Source organism: Melanaphis sacchari, unplaced genomic scaffold (assembly GCF_002803265.2).
Source record: "Melanaphis sacchari strain LSU unplaced genomic scaffold, SCAv2.0 Contig8_pilon_pilon, whole genome shotgun sequence".
NCBI lineage: Eukaryota > Metazoa > Arthropoda > Insecta > Hemiptera > Aphididae > Melanaphis > Melanaphis sacchari.
Genome location: NW_020271635.1, coordinates 262,047 through 284,911, shown reverse-complemented (window position 1 = coordinate 284,911; position 22,865 = coordinate 262,047). Strand labels below are relative to the sequence as shown.

Genomic DNA, 22,865 nt, shown 5'->3' with positions numbered 1-22,865 from the left:
TGATGAAAAAAAAAGGTACTAACACAGATATATAAAACAACTATATAAATAACCGACTTCTTATACAACATTACGGGAGAACAGGAATTACGCCGCCATATGCAAAGCTGACAATGTTTACATAATTTGTAATGATAACGTTTCTTAATAACGTTTTAACGTAATTTTAAATATTAAAATAATTAATTTAATTACAATTTAAAATTTGGTTTTGGCATACCTATGAGAATATGAAATTATAAATATCATATCTTAACCACAAATTATATGATATTGATTAATTTCTGAAAATTACAACTAATTCCTGCTCCCTGGTCAAAAATATAACTTATATGTGCCTTTGTCTAAAAAAACAAAAATAAAAATTTGTACAAAAAAGTGAGCTGCTTTTTAAAAATTCAGTACTTACAGCAGCTGAAATTAATTAAATTAATTAGGTACCTATTTGTGTAACATTTGGTATAAACGATAGTGCAGTTTAACAAATGCTTTTAATTTTATTTAATACTTGAGATGAGTTACTAGAAATGTAAGAAAAGTAACAAACTAACAAAAAGTGAATACTAAAAAACAAATGTTAAATACTAAGTTTTTATTTAATTCAATAAAAATTATATTATTAAAACTTATACAATAGATTTATTAAATCATTAAAATTTAAACAATATACATATTATATACATATTTTGTACAGTGGCGTAACTATAAAATTCTAGCCCATGTGCAATATTATTTTATGGCCCCTAAAAATCGTTATATGAATAAAATTAGACAATTACACGTATGTATAAAATGTATAATTATATTATGTAATATAATATTTATAATTCATAAAATATATCATAATTAATTAAATTATATTTATACATGAAATAAATGACATAACAATATGTATTTTTATACTCTTCGTAATTTAAAAGTTTATGGTTTTATCGTAGTATATTATTTATTATAAAATAGTTTAAAGTTATTAACAAAATATAAAATTTTAATATATTTTAAACAAAATATTAAAATTCTAGGGCCCCCTTTTGGACCGTCTAGGCCCCGGGCCCCGGTGCAATGCACACCTATGCAACCATGTAGTTACGCCACTGATTTTGTACTATTAAACTTGACAAAAAAATGCTTTATAATAAATGGGTATTTATTGGAATAGTATCATGGAAAAACATTATTATTTATAGTTATTATAATGTATAACACGAGTAATGGTTAACTACTTATTTAATAAAAAGATAGAATATATAAACATAATTAAAAAAATAATTTACAATATTTAACCATAAGACATAGAACAATAAGTAGGTAATTTAATAAAAATATATAGAAAAATAAATAATTAGTGTACATTATTGATGAGAAAATAATATTTGTTTAGTTAGTGTGTGACGCTTTCTTATGTGGATTTAAAATATTAGAAGAAAATATTTTGCCATAAAATTTGAGTCGGGTACTTTAAAATCTGTTAGTAAATAAAGTAATAAGTACAATTTTATGTGGTCTATCTAATATGGACATGGGCGCCCATAGGTAATATTTTAAGGGGGGGGGTCAAAATAAAAAAATTTTCGAATGTAAGATAATAAAGATTTAATGTTATTTTTCACATATAAATGTATATACTATACATGCATGTTATATTTTTATTTGTATATATAGTGTATTAATAATAATTACCATACGAATAAATAAATTAATTAATAAATAATAATTGCCATACGAATAAATAAATAAATAAATAATAATTTTAATTGGAGATTTTAAACCTTTAAAAAATATGGGTACAAAACATTCAAAACAACAAAAATCGTATATACCAGTGTGTCCAGTTGACATAGACATTATTTTCCTGTTTATTACCTGCAAACGGCTCATACTGTTATACTGATTCTCCCACTTAAGATTCGTTGGATACCATGTCGACTGTCGAGTAGCGAGCGCACTGAGCGCAGGCTTCAAATTATTTATCAAACGTTTTTCCATTTCAAATTTTCGAATATTTACATCGAAATAAAAAGAAAAAGTTTTTCCATTTATCGGCGTTTACTAGTCGTTCATTATTCATTACTTTGACGGTTGTCCACCAATAAAACAATGAAAACTGTTACAGAAAATAATCGAAACATTTCGGACAAGGTAAATGTTGTTATTTTATAATATAATAAATTATAAGATCAAATCAATCGTTAAACTCATTGATAATTGTTACTTAAATAACATGTTGAACTGAACTCCCGATGTTTTCAGATGTCAATCAAAAAAGGTACCAGAAAATTCTTGCAAACATTGCAGCCGTCTGGTGGCGACAAAGAAAATTTGGTTGGGACAGGCAGATTTCATGAAAACAAGTATGATTTTTTTTTTTTTTTGTTATATTGTATATTGTATAATTATATTTATATGTATAAATATGTTACATTAGTCCTGATCCAAAAATATTGAAGCCACAACTTAAGACTGAAGTAGAAGTTAAATCGAAGGAAAAACAGTCTATAATTGAAAAAATAAATCCATCCCTCTATAAAAAGTTAATTATTGAAGATCTCACTAGCACTGGTATGAACTTCCTAATTGTATATTTTATTTCATTCTTTTTCACAAGCAATATGCTGAGTACAAATGTAATCATAAACTTGTCATTTTAGCTGGTCCTAGTGAAAAATATTGGGAAGTTATTGCAGAACGGCGCAGAAAGGCTTTGGAAGAAGTTCTTGACCAAAATCGTAAATTACATTCCGTAATTATGGCATTGGAAGAAGAGAATGCATCTTGCAAAAAATTACTTGAGCAAACAACTGATCTCGTTAACACATTAAAGGTATACTTAAAATAATTTATTTACACAATTATTTAACATAACTGTTAACTATAACAAAACCTTTTTATTTTATTTCTATTTAAGAATTAACTAATTTTTCTATTTTTAGTTATTTTTATGAAAATCCAGTGTTTATACTAAAATATGTTACCTTTAAATACTTGAACAAAAAATTTATTTATCTTTTAACAATTATAGGAAGTATTAAATGAAGATGATAAACAAGCTGAGGATGATGATGATGTAAATTTGTTAGTCGACTCAAAGCAATCAAACAGCAACAATGATTTTTCCTGCAGTGAATCTGATTAAATTCTTTTTATATTTAACAAATCATTCATTTTTACCTGTTATTTAACTGATTTTTTTTTTTTTTGTTCCTACCGAGTAATAATTAATTTTGAATTAAACTATCAATATTTTTTTAAATAAATATCCATTTTTGAGCTAACAGTTTTTATGTTAATTTATGTTCAAATAATCATGATTTGGTTATTCTATAAATATTTACTAAATCGGCTTATGATATATTATATACACATAGAAACAATAAACTAACTATTAAGTTAATATAAGAACTTAGTCTTTTAACTTTCTTATTTTTAATAAGTATTTAAAATTCATTGCTATTTCAACAACAATCAATAATAATCAACATTATAATATGTGTTCTATTTTAATTATTAGTTTCATAATTGATTTAAAGGTTTTGCTCACAATCTTGGTATAATACGCTAAGAGATTGTGTAGTATATTATACTAAATATGGATGTATGTATTTATATAATACTTAATATGTAAGTCAGAAAAATTAAATTTTACCTACAGTTAAATGTGATTAATGATTTGTTCTCGCAGTAAGCCTTAACATTCAATATTCCTTTAGATTTTTCAAAAGTAATTCCTGATTCTAAGCATGTAATTTCATTTTCCATGATTGGACCTATAAATATATATCAGTGTTTAGTTTTTACTCCGAACACTGCTTGTATTAGTTATCTATAATCATCGATATCATTCGCTATTCTTGAATTTCTTTAAATAACATAACCTTAATTTTCCCCTACAACTTATTATCAATTGTTTATTTGAATTTATTTTTTTGCTATTAACTACAGCTTAGACATGTTAGTAAATTTATGATGAAAAAAAAGTTCCTAATTAGAAACTTTATAGTTGTTTTTATCTATTGATCATTATTGAATAATTTTGAGCAAGTGACAAGTATATATGTATAATATAATACAATGGTAACCAATTAATTATTATCATGATAGAGGTAAAGGGATTAGGTTTTATATAGAAAGCCAAAAAAATACAAAAACATTAAAATAATGGTAATTGATGAACATATTGAATACTAGTGATTAAAAATTAAAATATAGTCTCATATTAGGAATGTTTATTAGAGAAAATTTTACATAATATTATGTATAAAAATTCATAACAAATGGACAATGGTTTTAAAACTAAGTAAATTGTTCCCATAACCTTAGAAATTCTTGTCTAAAAGGATTAACCAATTCACAATTATTTGTAATGAATACATTTTCCCAATTTGTTCGAGGTGACATAGTCCAATTCAAAGACCCTAAGATCACTTTTTTGTTATCAATAATAACAAACTTGTGATGCATTAAATACTTATCATGTTTATTAACTCTTTTTGAGATACCCACATTACTTATTTTCCATGTAGTCATAAAATTATCATAATCTACAATTAACCTGACATTAACTCCACGTTTATAAGCATCAAGAATTGCATTTGTTAATAATTCATGACTTAATGTATATAAACAGATATCCAAAGTATTTTTTGCTCTATTAAGATATCCAATCAATATGTTTAGTTTGCACTTAAAACACTCATTATTTTGAACAACAGGTGTTATAGCTGCTATGTTTCGGTGAAAATTGCAAATTTCCATGAATCCGTAGAAAAATAACACCTCTGTTTCTTCTCGGTAGAAATAATTGTACAAAAAAGTTGAAAATGATGCACTACTGCAAGCCAATATAATACTTCCTAAGCGATGTATCATGGTCAAACTTCTGTAAGAAAAATTTTATATTTTTATTATAAATTTATTATATTATATAAAATTAAATTTTAATTCAATAATACAAACTCCAAAGTATGGAGTACCTATAAGAAATTTTAACTTAATAAAATGTCTTCATACTTGAAATGTCAAGAGAACATCTATTTTCATTTAAAATTGTTTATTTTAATTTTAGTTAAATATTCATTAAATGTATGTATGTGACTATTATTGACTATTATTTATTATTTACATTTAATAAATATTGTCTTTGAAAATTATTGTGATGATATAATAGATTTGTTCTAGTAAAAATTGTCTTGGATTGATAAATTTATCATTTGATAGATTAAATATCACTATATCTAAGTAATCTTAAAAACTCTCAATTTTAAAAATCATATCCCAGTCAATATGATAATTGAGTTATGAACTGTCTACAGCGACTCATACTATTTTAAATTATTATAAATTATACTAAACAAATTTTGTAAACTAAGTAGTGGTTCACAATAGTAAACCATTATGTACTGACAAAAATCTTTAACATTAAATTAATAAGAACTGCACATTTTTTAAAAATAATTAAAGAAGTATAATTATTTTATTTTTAATAAACTCAAAAAACTTATAAATTAAATAAAATTCATACTCAATACTCATAATGAATAACTGTAAATAATTTACTATATAGTAAATGATAACCATATTTTATTTTAAAGATTATATTTACTTACTTTCTAGGTAAAAAATTAAAAATAGTACCTTACCAATAATAATATAGGCTTTTTTCTAATTAAGTCTATATACAATAATAAAGTTTAAAATAATGAAACATTATAATTTAAAATTTTTCAATCAACACATTTTAAAAATCAGAAGAAAATACCAATTGAACAAATATTAAATTGAATTCAAATTAGATTTTAAATAACAATAATATTGATAACAGCTTATCAGCACACGTGGGTAAAACCTATGGTAAAATCGTTTAGTCGTAACTCGTAATAGAAAAAATAGGTACTTTAATCTTTTTAGATTTTGTTTGTCAGTTTCTAATGTCTTTTATTTTTCTGTAAGAAATGATATTAGGCAATAATAATGTGTACCTGTATCTGTTTGTTTAGTTTAAACTGTTTAAAGCATTCGAAAATCGAAAATGTTATTTTTATTTTATAGTGATCTAATGTTCGAGTTATTTAAAATGTAACTTAAATTTTCTTTGTGATTCTTCTATTTTTTTTTTATCATTATTATTAATTATAATTATGGACTCAATATTTTTATCCAACATACCTGATTCCAAAGGTACAACTATGATTCAAAAATTGTATGCATCTGATACTATATTAGACAATAGTCAGTTCAATCAGTACGTCTTATTAAAAATATCAGACAATGCTAAAATATTGTGTAAAATAATTCCTCGACTGATCTGTACAAACTTATTTGCTAGTTGTGATCCAAGTGTTATTAAGCATGCACCTCACAAACTAATTAATCCATTGACAGTGAAGCTAGAAATACCTATTAACAAAGAGCACATAGAACCAATTTGTGTTTCCAACTCTAAACGTATGGTAGTCAGTGTTGTATTTAAAGATGTGAAACATCAAAATATTTGGTCCAAAAATCTTTTCAAGTTGGCCGATGCCATTAGACATTTACTACGATTATTTGTAGTACATAACGATTGTGTAGTGAATTTAAAAAGACTTAAGTTAAAACAAAACTTTAATATTGATTTCATACTTGTACACAAGACTGATTGCAAAAACAATGCTGCACGTATTAATCCAGATACTACCATAATGATTATTAAAACTATGTCTGCCATACAATTTTATCAAGCAGAAATTGGATTAGAAGTGGTACCTTTATTTGGCTTGGAGTCTCAAGTAAAATTTCTAAAAAGCATCATTAAAGCTGCAAGAAATGGCTGTAGTCCTTTATGTAATATGGTATATATATTATTGAAGATTAACATATTTATTAAACATAATTAATTATTTTTCATTTTTTAGATATTATTAATCGGTCCATCTGGTAGTGGAAAAACAAGGTTAGTTACTCATGTTGCTGCATCACTAAAGTGCATACTTCTTGACATAATGTCTACAGACTTGATAAGTGCTGATCCAGGTTCTACAGAGTCAGTTATTCGTGCTTTATTTAAAAGAGTACAGTTATTATTAGAGCAAGATAACAAAAGTGAATAATAGTTTTAATGTAAATACATTTTCAAATTTATTAAATTGATATTTTACAGTTGTTTGTATAATAATGATGGAAAAGGCTGAAGGTATACTTAATGGTAAAAGTTCTAATGCTAAACGAATTTGTGCTCAGATACAAGATTGCTTAACATTTTTCAATAATTGCTGTCGACTTATAGTCATTGCAACTACTAGCATGCCGCATTTAATTGATACATCTTTTAAACAAGGGTCAAGATTTTCATATGAAGTAAGTACCTTTTTTAATAGGTCACTATGCAATTGAAGTTACAATTGTTTTAATTATTTTCATAACTCTTTATTTTTTAGATTTATATTGGTGTTCCATCAGAAAAAGAACGAATTAAATTAATACAAGGCTTTTGTGGAATTTTGAATATAAATATTAAATCTAATATTGTGTCATATTTAGCTAAATTAACACCAGGATACACTGCAGCTGATCTAGAATTAATTTTCAAAGAAATTCTTAATGAATCTCATTTAATTTCTGAATTGTATGTCAATTTCTTGTTAAAAATAATTTTGAATTAAAAATGTATATATTTATAAATTTCAGAGAAATGGGTATATTGTGTGGTACTATTTCACTTATTGCTAAATACCCAGCTTCGTCTTTAAAATCAGGAATTGGTCAAGTCATTACTAAGTCAGAATCTTGTTCAACTACAACTTTAGGTGGCTTAACAAATGTGAAACTAATGCTAGATGTTTGTATTAAATGGCCTCTCATTCATCCAAAGGCTTTTAAGTATTTCGCAGTTCCACCTCCTAAAGGTAAGGATTACAGTCTACAGATTTAGCATAATATGCATATTGTGCACTTCAATATTTTTCATTTCACTTATAATTGGTAATGGTTTTGTGTTGTTTATTATTTAGGTGTTTTACTTTATGGTCCTCCTGGATGTGGTAAAACAAGCCTTATACGTTCAATAGCTTCATCAGCTAATTTAAATGTTCTTACAGCCATGGCTGCCGAATTATATTCTCCTTATTTAGGTGTAACAGAAGCAAATATTTCACAATTATTTCAAAGAGCTAGAGCAAATGTTCCAGCTATTTTGTTTATAGATGAGATAGGTAATAAGCAGACTATTGATGTATATAAAATGTTTTGCTAATCTTTTTTTGTTCTTAATCTTGAAAATTAAAATCTTTGATTTTAATTTTATTAGACTCATTAGTCAGTTGTCGTTCCAAAGAAAAAAAAGGATCATCTGGATTTGATGACCGAGTTTTATCAACATTTTTGGTTGAAATGGATGGTATCACAAATGATACAGAAGTATATTATATTTGAAATAATTAACATTATAAACATACGTACAATTATTTAAATTATCTTATTAAATATTGATAGCATGGACAAGGAGTTGTAATTGTGGCAGCTACTAATCGTCCAGATAATATAGATACTGCTTTATTAAGACCTGGAAGATTTGATCGTCAAATCTATGTGCATCCTCCACAAACAATCGAAGAACGTTTGAACATACTTCATACTATTGTTAATAATCCTGAACAAAGGTATACGGTTTTACTAGCAAAAATTTTTTAAATTTTGATGTACCTTCTTCACCAACTTAACCTTAAATGTTAATTTTAGTATGCCTCTTTCTGATTCGTCAATTTTAAATGAAGTCGCCTTGATGACTGATAGGTTTTCAGCAGCCGATCTTGCAAGTGTCGTGAAAGAAGTAAATATTGAAATATTACTTAAAAATTATACAAATAATATTTTGTTTGTTTTTTAGGCTGGTCTCTCTTGTTTAACTAAAGATGGTCTTAAAACATTTACAACAGTTAAAAAACAACATTTTGAGGATGCGTTAGCTAATGTTAAACCATCATTATCTGAAGAGCAAATTTTGTGGCAAGTATAGTTGTATTATAAATTTATAATTTATAACATGATCAATTTAATAGGTTAAATTATTATTATTATAATTATTATTTAAGCTTTATCCAGGTTAGGATACATGTATCAAGAACATAATATATCGTTGAAATTTTGCTAACATGAATATTTTACCATTTATAAAGGAAAATTAATAACTTTATATGATAAAAATGTATTTTTAGTTTAGTTGCAGCTTAAGATAGGCAAATATATAATTATTTTTTGAATAAGGTTAGCTATTAGTTTTTAAAAATAAATAAGATAATTGTTATAAATTAGCAACAGTTACCATACATATATAGAATAATATTAACATGTTGACTGCCATATGAGTATATGACTATCATATTATGGTAGTCAATGTGTTAAATTACCTTTAGTTTTTATAATTTGTAGAACAAAAGAATAAAATGATACTTACGATATTAAATTTTAAATTTTGATATGGTTTTAAGAATTTTATGATTAGTGATTATTATAATAACAAACTATTAAATGTATATTATGAAATAGTATATTTACATAAAATATTATATTCTGTCTGTTATCTACCAAAATAAATCCATTTTATGCCAATTATAACAACTATCTTAGTAAACAAATTATACTTCTGAAAACATTTTCAAATTCGCCATGAAGTTAAAATTTACTCTTCTACTTTTTTTAAAATTAAACTCAAAAAAAACCTTAAAATTTTGGAGAATTATACTTAAATTTAATTTTGAAATTAAAAGTATAAAAAAAATTGATAGTGAATTTTATAATAAATCAAAGTATATTTTTCAAAATAGTATTAAAAAAATAGTTATTTAATAGTTATTAGTTACTTACAATTGGAAAGATATTAATACTTATTACAAAAAAAAAAAAAAAACTACACAATAATATTAATTGTTTTTTTTGAAGCATGTTATTGACATGTATGTATAAGAGTGTTCTGTTATTTCTTTTACGCGCTAATAATTATTTTACATTTACCATTCACTTAGAAAATTATCTGTATTGAATTCTTTTAAAATGGTTATCTAATACCCTTAAAATATTAATTTTATTGTATTATCACAATCAAATTTTTCATGATCTCTCATGTTTGTATTTTTGTTTACAGGTATAGCAACTTTTCCTCTCAACAAAAAAAGTAAATATTTTATTTTATAAAGAATTTGATCTACTTGTTATGTAAATAATTACAATACTTGAGTATAAATTTTTTTTTTTTTTTTAAATATACTATATCTCTTAATTTGTAAAAAGTATATACCATCTAATCTTGACATTTTTTAACAAATATTTGTAGGTGACTACATAGTGTACAATATTCTAACATTAGCTAAATATGTATTTATGAATAATTTTTATATTAGAAAAAAAAATAGCTTTTCTGACAGGATATGATTCAAAGTATTGTATAATATACAGAGACTAACTTTACTATACTAGTGCAAATGACATAATAAATGGATAATAAAGTACATTTAGGTAGATGAATCAAAAAACTTTTTTAAGATTTTGGATATAATTCATTAATTCTGATTTACATTGAATGCTTATTCTTAACTAAAATCTAAATTTATGAAATAGTAGCATAAATTATATTAAAATACTGTTTATTGATACTATTTAAACATAAGTTTTATTTTTATTTAAATATAATTTAATGAATGCTTATTACAATTTAGTATTTATCATAATTAAGAATAGGATAGTATAGGATTTTGCATTTTTTTTTTAGGATTTATAGGATATAACTTCTTTTCAAGTACAAAATGTGATTTAGTTATGTACTAGTTAAAAATATATAATTTTAACTAGGCATAACTGGTGTATAATTATATATTATATTTATCATGTGAAAGTGTTAAATGAATAATAAGATTTATTATAAGATAAAATACATTTTATGTACAAATTTTAATCATAATTTAATAATCTAAACTTAAATTAAGGTAGCTATAGGCTATTTTACTTCTGTTTTGATGCTAACATTATTTTTATAAAATTTACCTATTGTCAAAAATAGACAAAATTCTAAAACTGTATATTGTGATACTGTAGCTTGTAATAGTAAACCTACTTTTTTATTTGTTATGTAATATGACAAATACTAGATACTTAAAAATAGTTAAAAAATTTAAATATCTTTAGAACTTATGCACAAATGTAAAATTTTATTTTTATGAACATTTGAAGTTCAAATATTGATAAAATTGGATAGATAGTATTCAATAAAATGCAGAATAATGACAAATTTATTTTTGATTTTGATATATCAATTCAAATATGTAATTGTTATAGGTACCTTATATTTAATATAGACATTTCTGTTGGAAATATTCCACTTATACTTGAACTATTATTTCCCATAAACAATGTTTTTTTAAAAATATTTAACCTAATTATAGACATTTGAAAATATTTCTAATTTTTAGTTTTGAAAAAATATTGATAAAACATTTCACGTTCAATCAAAAAGCTTTAACATTTTACATAGGTAACAATACATGATACCAGTATATTGTATATCAAAAAATACACAAGATTATAAAGTACAACTTAATTTCATAATCATTTAAAGTTAAAATTTTTATTTATTCATTTATTTTGTCAAAATTACGAAAATTTGAAAATTATTGACATTAAAAATATACATAACCGATTTTCAATTTTAATTACAAAAGCAAAGACTTTTATGTTCTATTATCAACTCGTAAATTGTCTATTCTCTAGAGTTCGAACTAAAACATTCTGAGTTCAGATTGTCAGCATATAAGTTATACTCAAGAATTCAGGATCATCAGGATACTGTAACTCTACTATAGTTCTCAAAGCAATCATTGATATAGAATATAGATGATAGAATATTACTCTATATAGAGTATAGACACGATAAAAAGTTTAATGATAACAGTGATAATGTATTATTAGTGATAATAATGAAATACAAAAATAAATGAATGTGCATGTCTAATGTTTATTGATTACAATTTAAAAAACTTTATAGTTTTTAATGTTTTTATTGATAAAATAGTAAATACACAATTAATCATAATTTGAATTATTTTAATATTTTGTCAACATTTAAACAAAAGTAAAAACAAATATTAATTTTTCATTCTTAGCTGTAGATGCGCTACTTGTGTTTATGAGTATTACTTTTATTTATTTGATTAACATTAAATTAAATTATATGCGGTACTTTAAAAACTTATATATTTCAATAACAACAAAACTAAAATAAATAAAATCCATTTGGGGCGTCATTTTTTTAATGTTATAAACCTAACATTAATTTAGTCCTTATTTACAGAAATAGTACCTACCTACTTATAAAAATATTAATATTACTTAAATGGACTATTCTACAAACAATGTGAAATTTGATACTGATAAAACATCAGTTACATTATTACAAGACATACTAAATAAACAAGGAGTACGCACTGTTCAGTATGAATTACTACAAATTGAAGGAGCTGTTAGCGCACCATCATTTCAGTATCGCGTCACAGATGGACGATTTGTGGCTTATGGCCAAGGTTAATATAATAATGATGAGGTTTTAATTTATTTTCATGTATTAATGTATTGTTCTAGGAAAATCAAAAAAAGAAGCTAAACAACATGCAGCTAAGGCTTTATTACGAATTATTCATAAAGAATTTCCTGAATTGTGTTCCGATCCTTTATTTGAATCACAAATTAATTTTACCTCAAACTTGAATAATACTTTTGAAACAATGAATTTTGGTGACAATGATGAACGTAATCCAATTGGTATGCTTCAGGAACTTTGCACATCTCTTCATCTTCCTCCTCCGGTTTACATAACAGAATGTGAAGATGGTCTTCCTCATCAGCGTTTATTTACTGTTTCATGTAATGTCTCTGAGTACAAGGAAACTGGTATCGGAAAATCTAAAAAAATTGCTAAACGACTTGCTGCCAATAATCTTTATTTGATGTTAAAAAGGTAATTAAGTATACAATACACATTGTTGAGTTGTATTCCATATTAGTTTTTATTTTATATTTTATTTCTTGTCATTAGCATTCAGGCAGATCTCAGTCTAAACTCTAAAGCAGCTGAAAATGTTGATGACTTTGTTCGTCAACAGTCCAGTAATCTAAGTGGTTTGAAAAATTCAAAATCCACTTCTCAATTTTATAGATTACCTGAAATTCATAGACATTTACCATTAACTAATGGTCCATGCTATAATGACCTAAAAAAAATGGACGATGAACAACTGTATTCATGTGATAGCAAATTAATTTTAAATAGTTTTACTGCTGAACAAGGACTCAAAGTATCATTTATTGATTTTGAAGAACTCTCAAGTACTGGTAAATATCAAACTTCTCTTCAAGTATCTACTCCCATTACTGTGGCTTTTCACGGTGAATCCACTATCAGCTATGAAGAAGCTCAACAGGATGCTGCTTATAGATCATTGGTATTTTTTAAATGTATATTAAATAATAGTGCATTAAATTTGGTACAAGTTGCTTAATTAACCTTATAAAATATTATTCATAATGTAAATGAATCAATTTAGCATAATATAATATGATATATTGTGATATTGTACTGTTGAATAATTTTCTCAATTTAATTATTATCTTTTATAAATAAATGATATAGTTTAGGATTTGGTTACCTAGGATAAATTGTTTTTTGGTACTTGTATCATGCTATTTACTACACATTACTATGTATTATGCTATCTATTATAATTACCATTATTATTAATAATATTGTTATCTACAATTACAGCGGTCAACTACAGTGAAAAGTACAACCAATTCGACAGTCTGTGTTGTTTTAAACAGTAGTTAACAGTCATACAATTTAATAAATTTAGATAATATACAATTTAAATGTTACAGTATTAAATCTTGATAGAAAACACATCAGAATAACATATTTGAAAAATTTCTCAAGAAATTAAAAAATACTACGTACAGTAGATTGTAACCATTAAAAATGTTGAAAAACAATTCAGGTAATTTTTTTTATATTTTTAGATAATGTAGATACTGTATACAATAAATTATAGATATTATTCTCCTGAAGACAGCATAAATGAGATGAGTGACTTTTTTTAGTATCTCAATCCATATATTTAACTAAAATTGTAATTCAAACTATTTTCTTTATTAAAACAATAATTTTATTCAATACTTGACGTTAAAACTAAATTTTACTCTGTGTGGTTTCAGTGTTGTGTAAAATATTCTTCCATCTACTTTCAAAGTTATGCCAGAGTCAAAGGCTTATATCTCATACTTTTTTAACATTAGAAATTATTATATTGATATAATTTTTTATTACAAAAAACTACAAATTTTATTTGTATTTAATGATTGGTGTAAAGTGATGAGTTTTTAGATTTTTGTATTTATTTAGCTAGGAGAAAAATAATTTTGCAATTTTATGAATCCTTGTATTTGTCTCGAATAAGCAATATATTAATTAAATGTCAATATAGTATAATTATAATATACTATATTCAAGTAGTATGTTATGCTATAAATCTAACATTGTCAGGTATAGATTATTTCAATTTCATCATAAAACAAATAAAAAAATCATCAGTATCTAAAAATATGCTATGGAATAATCAAATAATATTATATGAACAAAACAAGTATTATCTAATCTTTTTATTGCTTATAGAAAAAATAACTAATTGCTATTTTAAGTAAGTGTTTATGCACTCGAGTAAAATGGCACAAATAAAAAAAATGTGCCTAATTATTTATTGTTCACTTGACTAAATTTTATTGAAATGTACTAAAATTTAATTGAACATCAGTCTGCGAGTAAAATATTAAATCACTTACATATACATCATAGAAATCCATTTTTATCTTAAATGGAGGTAATAAGCAATCAATATTTTTACAAATCCATTAATACGTTTATAATTCCTTTTGTAAGTGTATTAATAGTTTTTCATCTAAAGAGAATTATTAATAAACATTAACAACTGTTATCAATAATCTTAATATTTTAGTAATATTATTTAACTTATGAGGATTTCAGACATCATACCTACATATGTTGTTTTTATCTTAAAAACATTTAATAGCAAATTTGTGTTCAGTAGAATTATTTTTGTATTATTAGTATTTAGTTTTAATATTGGAGTCAATTGACTCATTAATTTTAGAAGTAAAAATATACTTGGCATGTGGTAAGTTTATATTAATATTTAAATTTTGAAATGAGGTTTTTAAAATGTTGCATGTTATACATGCTTAAAAATTTAAATATCAATATAAACTTACCAGATGCCAAGGATAATATTCTTAAATGTATGTTTAATAATTGATAAACTCACTCTAATATTAAAGGTAAAAATACAAAATTGGTTCTGTTAAATACAAATTTTCCATTCTAAATGCTTCTAAGGACTAGGAAATTACACCATATTAAAGGTATGGTGTTCTAATATTCTAATAATTAAAAGCAAGATTGTTAATCATAAACTAATTAGAATTTATGTTAGATTGTTAGAGTACTATTTTTGTAGATTATCAAGCATTTAATGTAAGATTAGTAGGTATAATAATTGATGTCGTCGTTAGATTAAAATATTAATCATAAATAACACTAAGTTGAATTATTGGTATTTTTATTTATACAAATTTTACACAAATTATTAAAAAAAAAAAACCCATAAAATAAAAATATAAAGTTAATATTTATTTTTCAACCAATGTAGAATAATTTTTCTGGCAGTATTATTTGTACACAGCCACACAGGATTCAATATTGGGCATATTTCAAAATCCTGTCAAGCGAATATAGTCATTATTTTTTTCTTAGGTCTTCATTTGAAGGTTGAAACCATGAAATGATTGTTGTTTTATAAACAGTTATAAATAACTTCTAACCTCCAAGTATACGTATTAGTTGATAGATTAAGAACATTATGATTTTATTATAAATCTAAATTGATTTGATTCATAAATACTTCATTTAAAAAATGTTTATAATTTATGTATGAAAAATTGTATTAAGTTACTTGTATGAACATGATCATAAAGTAAAAGAGGTGATTTGTTGAAATTCCTTTTCTTTTAATCTTAATTCAATTAATTTGTCCAATATTTCTTGTCTCCATTTACTTTTAAAAATACTTTCTCTATCTTTTGGAGAATTAAACCTATAAAATATAATATTTAATTTAATTAAATCCTATACCAAATAATTCAAAATGAATGGTTGATAAGTACATATTTGATTTTATATTGAATAAAACATTGTGTGAAGTACTAAATAAATATAATTACCATTGTGATATAAAACAAACATCAGGTTCAATTGAACCTCCCACTATAGAACTCCAAAATGTTTTTGGTTTTTGAATTGAAATGTTACTTTGAATTTTCATAAATGAATCGGGCTTAGCTTCCATACCAATTAATGAACCAATGCTAAGTTTAGGACTCCAAGCAGATACTCTGCGTCGAGAAGGATTAATTTCTTTAGCACTGAAAACAAACAACTAAAATTTAAAATTTTTACTATTGACAACTAATAAGTAATAATAAGCTTGGCCAAGGTATACTTCAAGTTTAAATTATTTTTTGAATCATTTCCGATCAGACATGTTGGAGCAGAATGTGAAGGCTCAGTAAATGATGATGATATCCATGATTCTATCCCTTCCAGTTTTGTCTTGAAAAAATAAATACAATTGTATTATGAATAACTTTTTAGATGGTTGGTTAAGTATAATATATCTAAAATGTAACGTTTGTGTAAAATTCTGATATATTTCCTATTTACAACAATAAAATTTAATTAAAATTAGGATGAAATGGTAGGTTAGGTCTAAATTAAAATAATACCTCTTGTTCTTTAGGTTGTTCGATTTCAATAGATGCCTGTATATGAATCCACTTTTTCCCAGTAGGATAATTTTTAGATATCTCACTCCTAAAATATAAATGCCTATCTAAACCCACTGAAAATACCTGTTAATATCAAAATAAAAATTATTATTTATTTATGAAACTTTGAAATAATTTACAGAATTTACTTGGTCGTTTGGGGTTACAGAGACGGAAAACATAAATGTGTTTAATTTCACCCAACAAGTTCCTTCATTGAGGTTTTGATCAATTCCTTTTCTATACCATACTCTAGAATCATTAGTAATTGCCCACACCGACTGAAATCCAACTGATAATTGAGTTATTTTTGAATCTGCTTCTGGAGATTCAACAATAATCCATTTTTTACCTTTAAAATATTAAAGACAACATTCTTAATAAGAAAAATTAAATAGAAACTAATAAATTAATTTTCAATCTATAAAAGTAAAGGTATTAAGTATATTATACTGACCTTGTGGTGTTTTAGCACTGACTTCTTTTCTGACTAATATGAGACCACTCCATAAAACTACCCAAACAGAACCTGACGGACCACAATCGATGTATCTAGATTCACTGCTCTCTATTGTCGGAACACAGACCCACAAATATCCTTCAGGCCATGTTTTGTTTACGTGTTTACGGTAGAAAATCTGTAATTTAAGATCTTTTAGAACAACAATTATACGTTTTTTTTGTCTGTGTATAATTTAAGAACCTATCAAAAATTTTATAAATGTCTATTTACCCTTCCTTGCGCTGTTACAGCCCACACCATGATGACACCAAGTTCAGCTTCGGGTATCTTATGCCCTCCAATGCTCACACAAATGAATGGTTCCTGTACAATAGTAAAATGATAATTATTATACGCACACGTTCATTCGTCAATACATGATACATAAATTCGTTCGATTACAATACCTGAGTAAAATCTTTGTGCAAAGGAGAAATTATACACCAAGAATTTGTGCCTGTGTATATTCGACTTCTATACCATTTCCTCCTCCTAACGCATGAATTCCAGCGTTTGACTGGATAGAACTTTGCACAAAAATCGACTGCATACGTCCATCCCTGACGACCAGTAAATAAAAACACAATTCACACAATATATTATTATAGGTACGTATATAATAATTATTGTTATAACTTGTAATTATATATCTCACGTCGTCGTCTAAATCGTTTTCTTCGAACGTAGTCTCCAACTTCCATTCGTGTTCCCATTGCCAGACGAAAGAGGGCAACTTTATATTCTCTTTCAATTTTTCTTCTTTACCGTTTTCTGACGACCAACAATATCTGTCGGTGGGCAAAAGTCTTTTAGAAAAACTTCCACCGGGCATCCATCGCTATCAACAACATTAAGAGATACACAACTATTTTATAGGTACGCGCGGCTGGTATGAACATTTATCATAAATTCATAAATATAAAATATAAATTAGGACAATTAGGTACTCATATTTATAAATTATAATCGATAATTCCTATAAACCCTTTATTTTATGTACATTTTATTATAATTTACCGGGCGATTTTTTTGTGGTTTGAACCAAATTTTATTTTACGTATAATTAAAAGTCATAATAATTAACAAATTACAACTTATTTTTTTACAGTAGATTTAATTAAATAATTATTATTTTATTAATCGGATCATGATTCATAGGATAATAAAAACAATCATAAATCGCTCGTAGCCCGTAGGTAGGTAATATAGATGGGTAATAGATAGGAAATATTTTCGGAGGGGATTTTGGTCTATGTAATATGTATGTCTAAATTAATATCAAATATCATGAAACATTAAAATGAAATATGAATTATTTAATTAGTTTTATCTTTAATTTTGGGGGGGCATTTGAACATACACCCTCCCCCCATTACATACTTAACCTACTGACTACTTATTAATAATATTACATATATGAGTATTATATTTATGGTCAATAGCTAGTTTTATTGCTATCGTTTACTAACCTCGTTTTCATATACTTCTTCCTTGATCCGTATCGCTTTGTCAAGGTTGTGCACCAACAGATACGTTTGGTTGTCGCCTCCGATGGACCACATGTAATTCTCGATGGCAGAAATGTGTTTCAAGTCTATGCCGGCATGGGGAAACGGTTTCCATTGATCATCGAACGCAGACAGCGAGAAAATCTTCCCATAGTTATTAATAGCCAACACGCATTGCATTTTGTTCATCTTCTCGTGCTGCGGAACATGTAATCATGCAAACCGACAGCCGGCAGAACGGTTATTAACTATATTAGCTGCCGATCGATCGATGCATTAGGTAGGCATCGTTATTGTTATAAACAATATAAACCGAAATACATTTGCAATATCATATTATTAATTATCCATTCTATTCTGTGATCATACTTTCGCAGTTTTGCGTAATGACACGGCGCCACTTATTATTGTTCTGTGATACGAGACTTGACGGTTATACAAACAATCAATATACTCGCACCCACCACGAGTTAACCACTCCCGTGAGCAGTACGCGCGCGTCGAACATAATATAAGTTTCCCTCTCATTGGTGGATTCGCATATCGCGTTTAACACAATTTAATTTTTAAAACCTTCAGAAGTTATAACTGTAATTTTCGTTTAAACTCGGATAGAAAATAGAAAATTTCTTTTTAGTAGGTATAGAAACTATAGGTATAGACAATATTTTATACAAAGACACGTTTGGTATTCGCATTCGTTGTAGGTATACTTAGATGCCGCCCTTAAAATTATGTGTAGTAGGTACTTACCTACGAAATTTAAAAGTGTGCTTTAAAAAATATTTGTTTTAGTAAAATATTACAACACTATTGAAAGCAATTGCTTCATTCGTGTAAACAAATTAAATAAGGTTATAATAATATAATAGGTGTGTAATACAATACCTGAGTTAATAAATAATATTACTTACCTATATTAGATTAAACTAATATATTAATTGAACAATTCAATTTGGTTCGCAGTTACAAAATAACATATTTATACACACTTGATATTCTTATTTAATTTATATTATGCGTTTTTGTTTAAAGAAATTCACAAGCATTGGTGCTGGTTTTTAGAGCATTGATTTTTTATTTATGTTCAGCCGATCCAGGACTATGTGTATAGTACGAAACTTTGAATATTTTAGAGATCGCTTAGATATATTATAAAAACAAGGTATGAAAAGGTGCCTACCAGTTTGATGTTTAATATATTAGAGCATTAGGTATGCGACAATTGGCAAATTAATAATGACGATGCGATTGCGATGTGAAGTTTATTTCGCAGTTGTCACGGAGATGTTGGTGACTGGAGAACAACTAATCGAGGCTGCAAGCAATGCATAATAGGTATATTATTATAGTCTATCAAACAAATTTCGTACCTTGTTAAAAAATAAACTTTTTGACAGAAATTACGAATTTGAGAGCAGGCCTTTCTTAATATTAATAAAACCATCAGTATACAAACTACATTTTTATACAAATACCTACTCACCTCCTACTGGCTACTCAATACATATAGACATATAGTAATTAGTATTACATACACATATTAAAGTTTATAAAATCGTATTTAAGAAATAGTTCGGAGTGGGAAAAATTGATCTTTGGTGGTAAATTTTAAAAGGTGGTACGATATTTTTTACATTTTATATATTATGTATTTTGCCGTTATAATAGTTTTTTTTTTAAATACGAATGTATTAAAATACACAGAATTTTCACCAAGATTAAGTAAAATTTTGATTTTTTAATGTACTAAAGACCATATATTAAATAATTTACTAAAGACCATATATTAAATTTTTTAAGATTGTTTAAAAAAAAACCATGTAAGGAATGTTAAAAAAACACAAATATTGGCGATTCAAATTTCTGATTTCAAAACAAAAATCACTTTTTTACTGTAAATTAAGTATTAATAATATATATATTTATACATATTTTTATCTATTAATTGAATTGTTTTTTAAAAAATTTAGTGAAGCTGATCCAAGATTCAAACAAATTATTTTCTTAGTTCATAAAATTTTCAAATCACTGTAGGTACAACTCATTATGACGGATCTATTATTCTTATTAAATATCTATATTTTACGTCATATATCCAAAACACGGAATACGAATAACTGCATAATATAGGGGGCGTAGATATAGATTATTATTGGAGGGGATTTCGACTTTAAATTATTATTAATAATAGGCTGACGTCAACAAAAAAACAAATTCAATTATAAGTACCTATATTAATAAAATACTTTTAATATTATTTTTAAAAATTAAATATTATACATACCTAATTAAATTTAATCGTTGCCTACGTTGTGTTAATTTGTTTATAATTTGTAAAGGAACAATAATTACGTCACTATAAAGTTAAAGTATTTAGAAGAGCTAGTCTAGTTGCAGTAAGCTGCTCTTGATTAATGATGTTTCGTAGATACGTCTTTAAGAGCTTTTATGTAGAAAGGAATGTTTCGCCCTCGTAGTAGACACAGGAAAAGTGGCCAAAATTTTCAGAAGAATACAAATGAGAGGAAAAAATAGTTTATCACACTTTTCCAATGTTTTAATTGCATTTAACTCATTTAAGTCATCACTTATGTATTAGATATTTCTCCCCACTTCTTGGTCACTTATGACTATTAATACTCATTAAACAGATTTTCAAGTTTTTCATTTAGCGGATACCTATGTCTTATGGATTTCTGTAAATTTATTTTTAATATCATTCTTCTTTATCATACATTTTGGCAGTAAGATCTGGAGGTTCCTAATCTTGTAGTGATAGTTGGAAAATCTGGCTGCTAGTTCGCTTAGCACATGGTCAAGAAATGGATAATAAACATTTATTTTATTATATATTTCGGCTGTCTCTGCAGGACTATTGTTTCGTCCTATTTGTCTGTTTGTTAGTGATTCTAGGTATATGTCTGCGTTTGTCGACACGGTACGCTAGATTTCAGTAAACAAAATAAAATATAATGTTACTAAAAAAAATATTCATCTTTACTCTTCATTATAAATTTAACAATATATTTTTTTCTCATGTTTAATTAAAGTCATTTGTTGTTTTTGTAGTACCTACATACTTTTTATTTTCTGATTATTATTATTATTATTTAATAAATAATATTTATTAACTAATTGAGATTTTTGAATGGGGAGAGGTCGAACACCCAACCCCTTACATACGCCTCTAATTGTAGTCTGCATTTAAGAAAAATGGGGATGACTATTCTGAATATGCCTGGTTAAGCACTAGCTTTTAAAATATATTTGCAATAGTTGGATAAACAATCTAAAATAACAAACGTCAATTAAAATTTGATCCCTATTTTATTAAATATTATCTGTGGTGATGTCGACAGTGGTAACCATAAGCCTTATGATGTAGAAAACGTACGTGTTTATTTATTTTAATCATGTAACAATGAGTACATTATTAAACATGGTAGTATTTTTCAAATGCCAATAGGGAGGATCCTGGATTCTCACCTTATAATTATGTCTTTGCGTCATTTAGTAGGTCATCACTACAATGAATTTGAACTCAATGGACAATGATGAATAATTGCTTACGAAAAAAAAATTCTATACATAGATGGTCAACCTATATTTCTAAGGATAATATTTACTATTTAGTATGTCTGTATGTGCTTTGTAGATTGCTTTTGGTAAATCCCTTATGAAATACAAACCTGTTACTTTTTAGTTTATTTATATTTATAATTATCATGTCAAATAGTCACTAATTTTGGCATTATCTATAGACATAGAACGCCTTATTTTAATATAGAAAAAAAAATAGATAGATATTTATCATTTAAACTTTATCTGTTATAGTTATTAGTTAAACTGATTTTTGTCAAAAACAAATCTTAATAATTATTTATATAGTTTAGCCTTATAATTATTAAAATATTACTTAAGTTTTAAATTTAAAATAAAAAATG

The 22,865-nt window shown here is 25.5% G+C and overlaps 5 protein-coding genes across 7 annotated transcripts; 3 read left to right on the top strand and 2 right to left on the bottom strand.

Annotated features, from left to right (window-relative positions):
* Positions 1-1,927: 1,927 nt before the first annotated feature.
* On the top strand, positions 1,928-3,203 carry LOC112602681 (geminin-like). Its single transcript, XM_025350888.1, has 5 exons — positions 1,928-2,139; positions 2,251-2,351; positions 2,426-2,559; positions 2,649-2,821; positions 3,020-3,203. The coding sequence occupies exons 1-5, from the start codon at positions 2,098-2,100 to the stop codon at positions 3,131-3,133; spliced, it is 564 nt and encodes a 187-aa protein (XP_025206673.1). The 5' UTR covers positions 1,928-2,097; the 3' UTR covers positions 3,134-3,203.
* Positions 3,204-4,213: 1,010 nt separating this feature from the next.
* LOC112602520 (mitochondrial cardiolipin hydrolase-like) lies at positions 4,214-5,666 on the bottom strand (the record flags this gene model as incomplete). Its single annotated transcript, XM_025350627.1, has 2 exons — positions 4,214-4,876; positions 5,632-5,666. Coding segments are annotated over 2 exons (621 nt in total), but the record flags the coding sequence as incomplete, so codon positions are not given.
* A 421-nt stretch (positions 5,667-6,087) lies between these two features.
* LOC112602518 (spermatogenesis-associated protein 5-like protein 1) lies at positions 6,088-12,401 on the top strand. 3 transcript variants are annotated; one of them, XM_025350623.1, is made up of 12 exons: positions 6,088-6,827; positions 6,891-7,077; positions 7,136-7,332; positions 7,413-7,600; positions 7,663-7,880; positions 7,986-8,186; positions 8,282-8,391; positions 8,467-8,633; positions 8,713-8,803; positions 8,861-8,979; positions 10,115-10,144; positions 12,314-12,401. In XM_025350623.1, the coding sequence occupies exons 1-12, from the start codon at positions 6,135-6,137 to the stop codon at positions 12,378-12,380; spliced, it is 2,268 nt and encodes a 755-aa protein (XP_025206408.1). In that variant the 5' UTR covers positions 6,088-6,134; the 3' UTR covers positions 12,381-12,401. The 3 variants fall into 3 exon arrangements, with proteins under 3 accessions (XP_025206408.1, XP_025206409.1, XP_025206410.1); XM_025350624.1 differs by lacking the exon at positions 12,314-12,401 and adding an exon at positions 11,734-11,931; XM_025350625.1 differs by lacking the exon at positions 12,314-12,401 and having other exon boundaries at positions 10,115-10,197.
* Positions 12,332-13,956, top strand: LOC112602519 (interferon-inducible double-stranded RNA-dependent protein kinase activator A homolog B-like). The gene is made up of 4 exons (XM_025350626.1): positions 12,332-12,542; positions 12,601-12,976; positions 13,055-13,460; positions 13,781-13,956. The coding sequence occupies exons 1-4, from the start codon at positions 12,356-12,358 to the stop codon at positions 13,841-13,843; spliced, it is 1,032 nt and encodes a 343-aa protein (XP_025206411.1). The 5' UTR covers positions 12,332-12,355; the 3' UTR covers positions 13,844-13,956.
* Positions 13,957-15,683: 1,727 nt separating this feature from the next.
* On the bottom strand, positions 15,684-19,327 carry LOC112602564 (tectonin beta-propeller repeat-containing protein). Its single transcript, XM_025350711.1, has 10 exons — positions 18,880-19,327; positions 18,066-18,248; positions 17,818-17,970; positions 17,642-17,734; positions 17,366-17,546; positions 17,058-17,260; positions 16,867-16,992; positions 16,584-16,693; positions 16,306-16,506; positions 15,684-16,178 (listed from the first exon to the last, which is right to left on the bottom strand). The coding sequence occupies exons 1-10, from the start codon at positions 19,105-19,107 to the stop codon at positions 16,052-16,054; spliced, it is 1,605 nt and encodes a 534-aa protein (XP_025206496.1). The 5' UTR covers positions 19,108-19,327; the 3' UTR covers positions 15,684-16,051.
* Between the last annotated feature and the right edge of the window lie 3,538 nt (positions 19,328-22,865).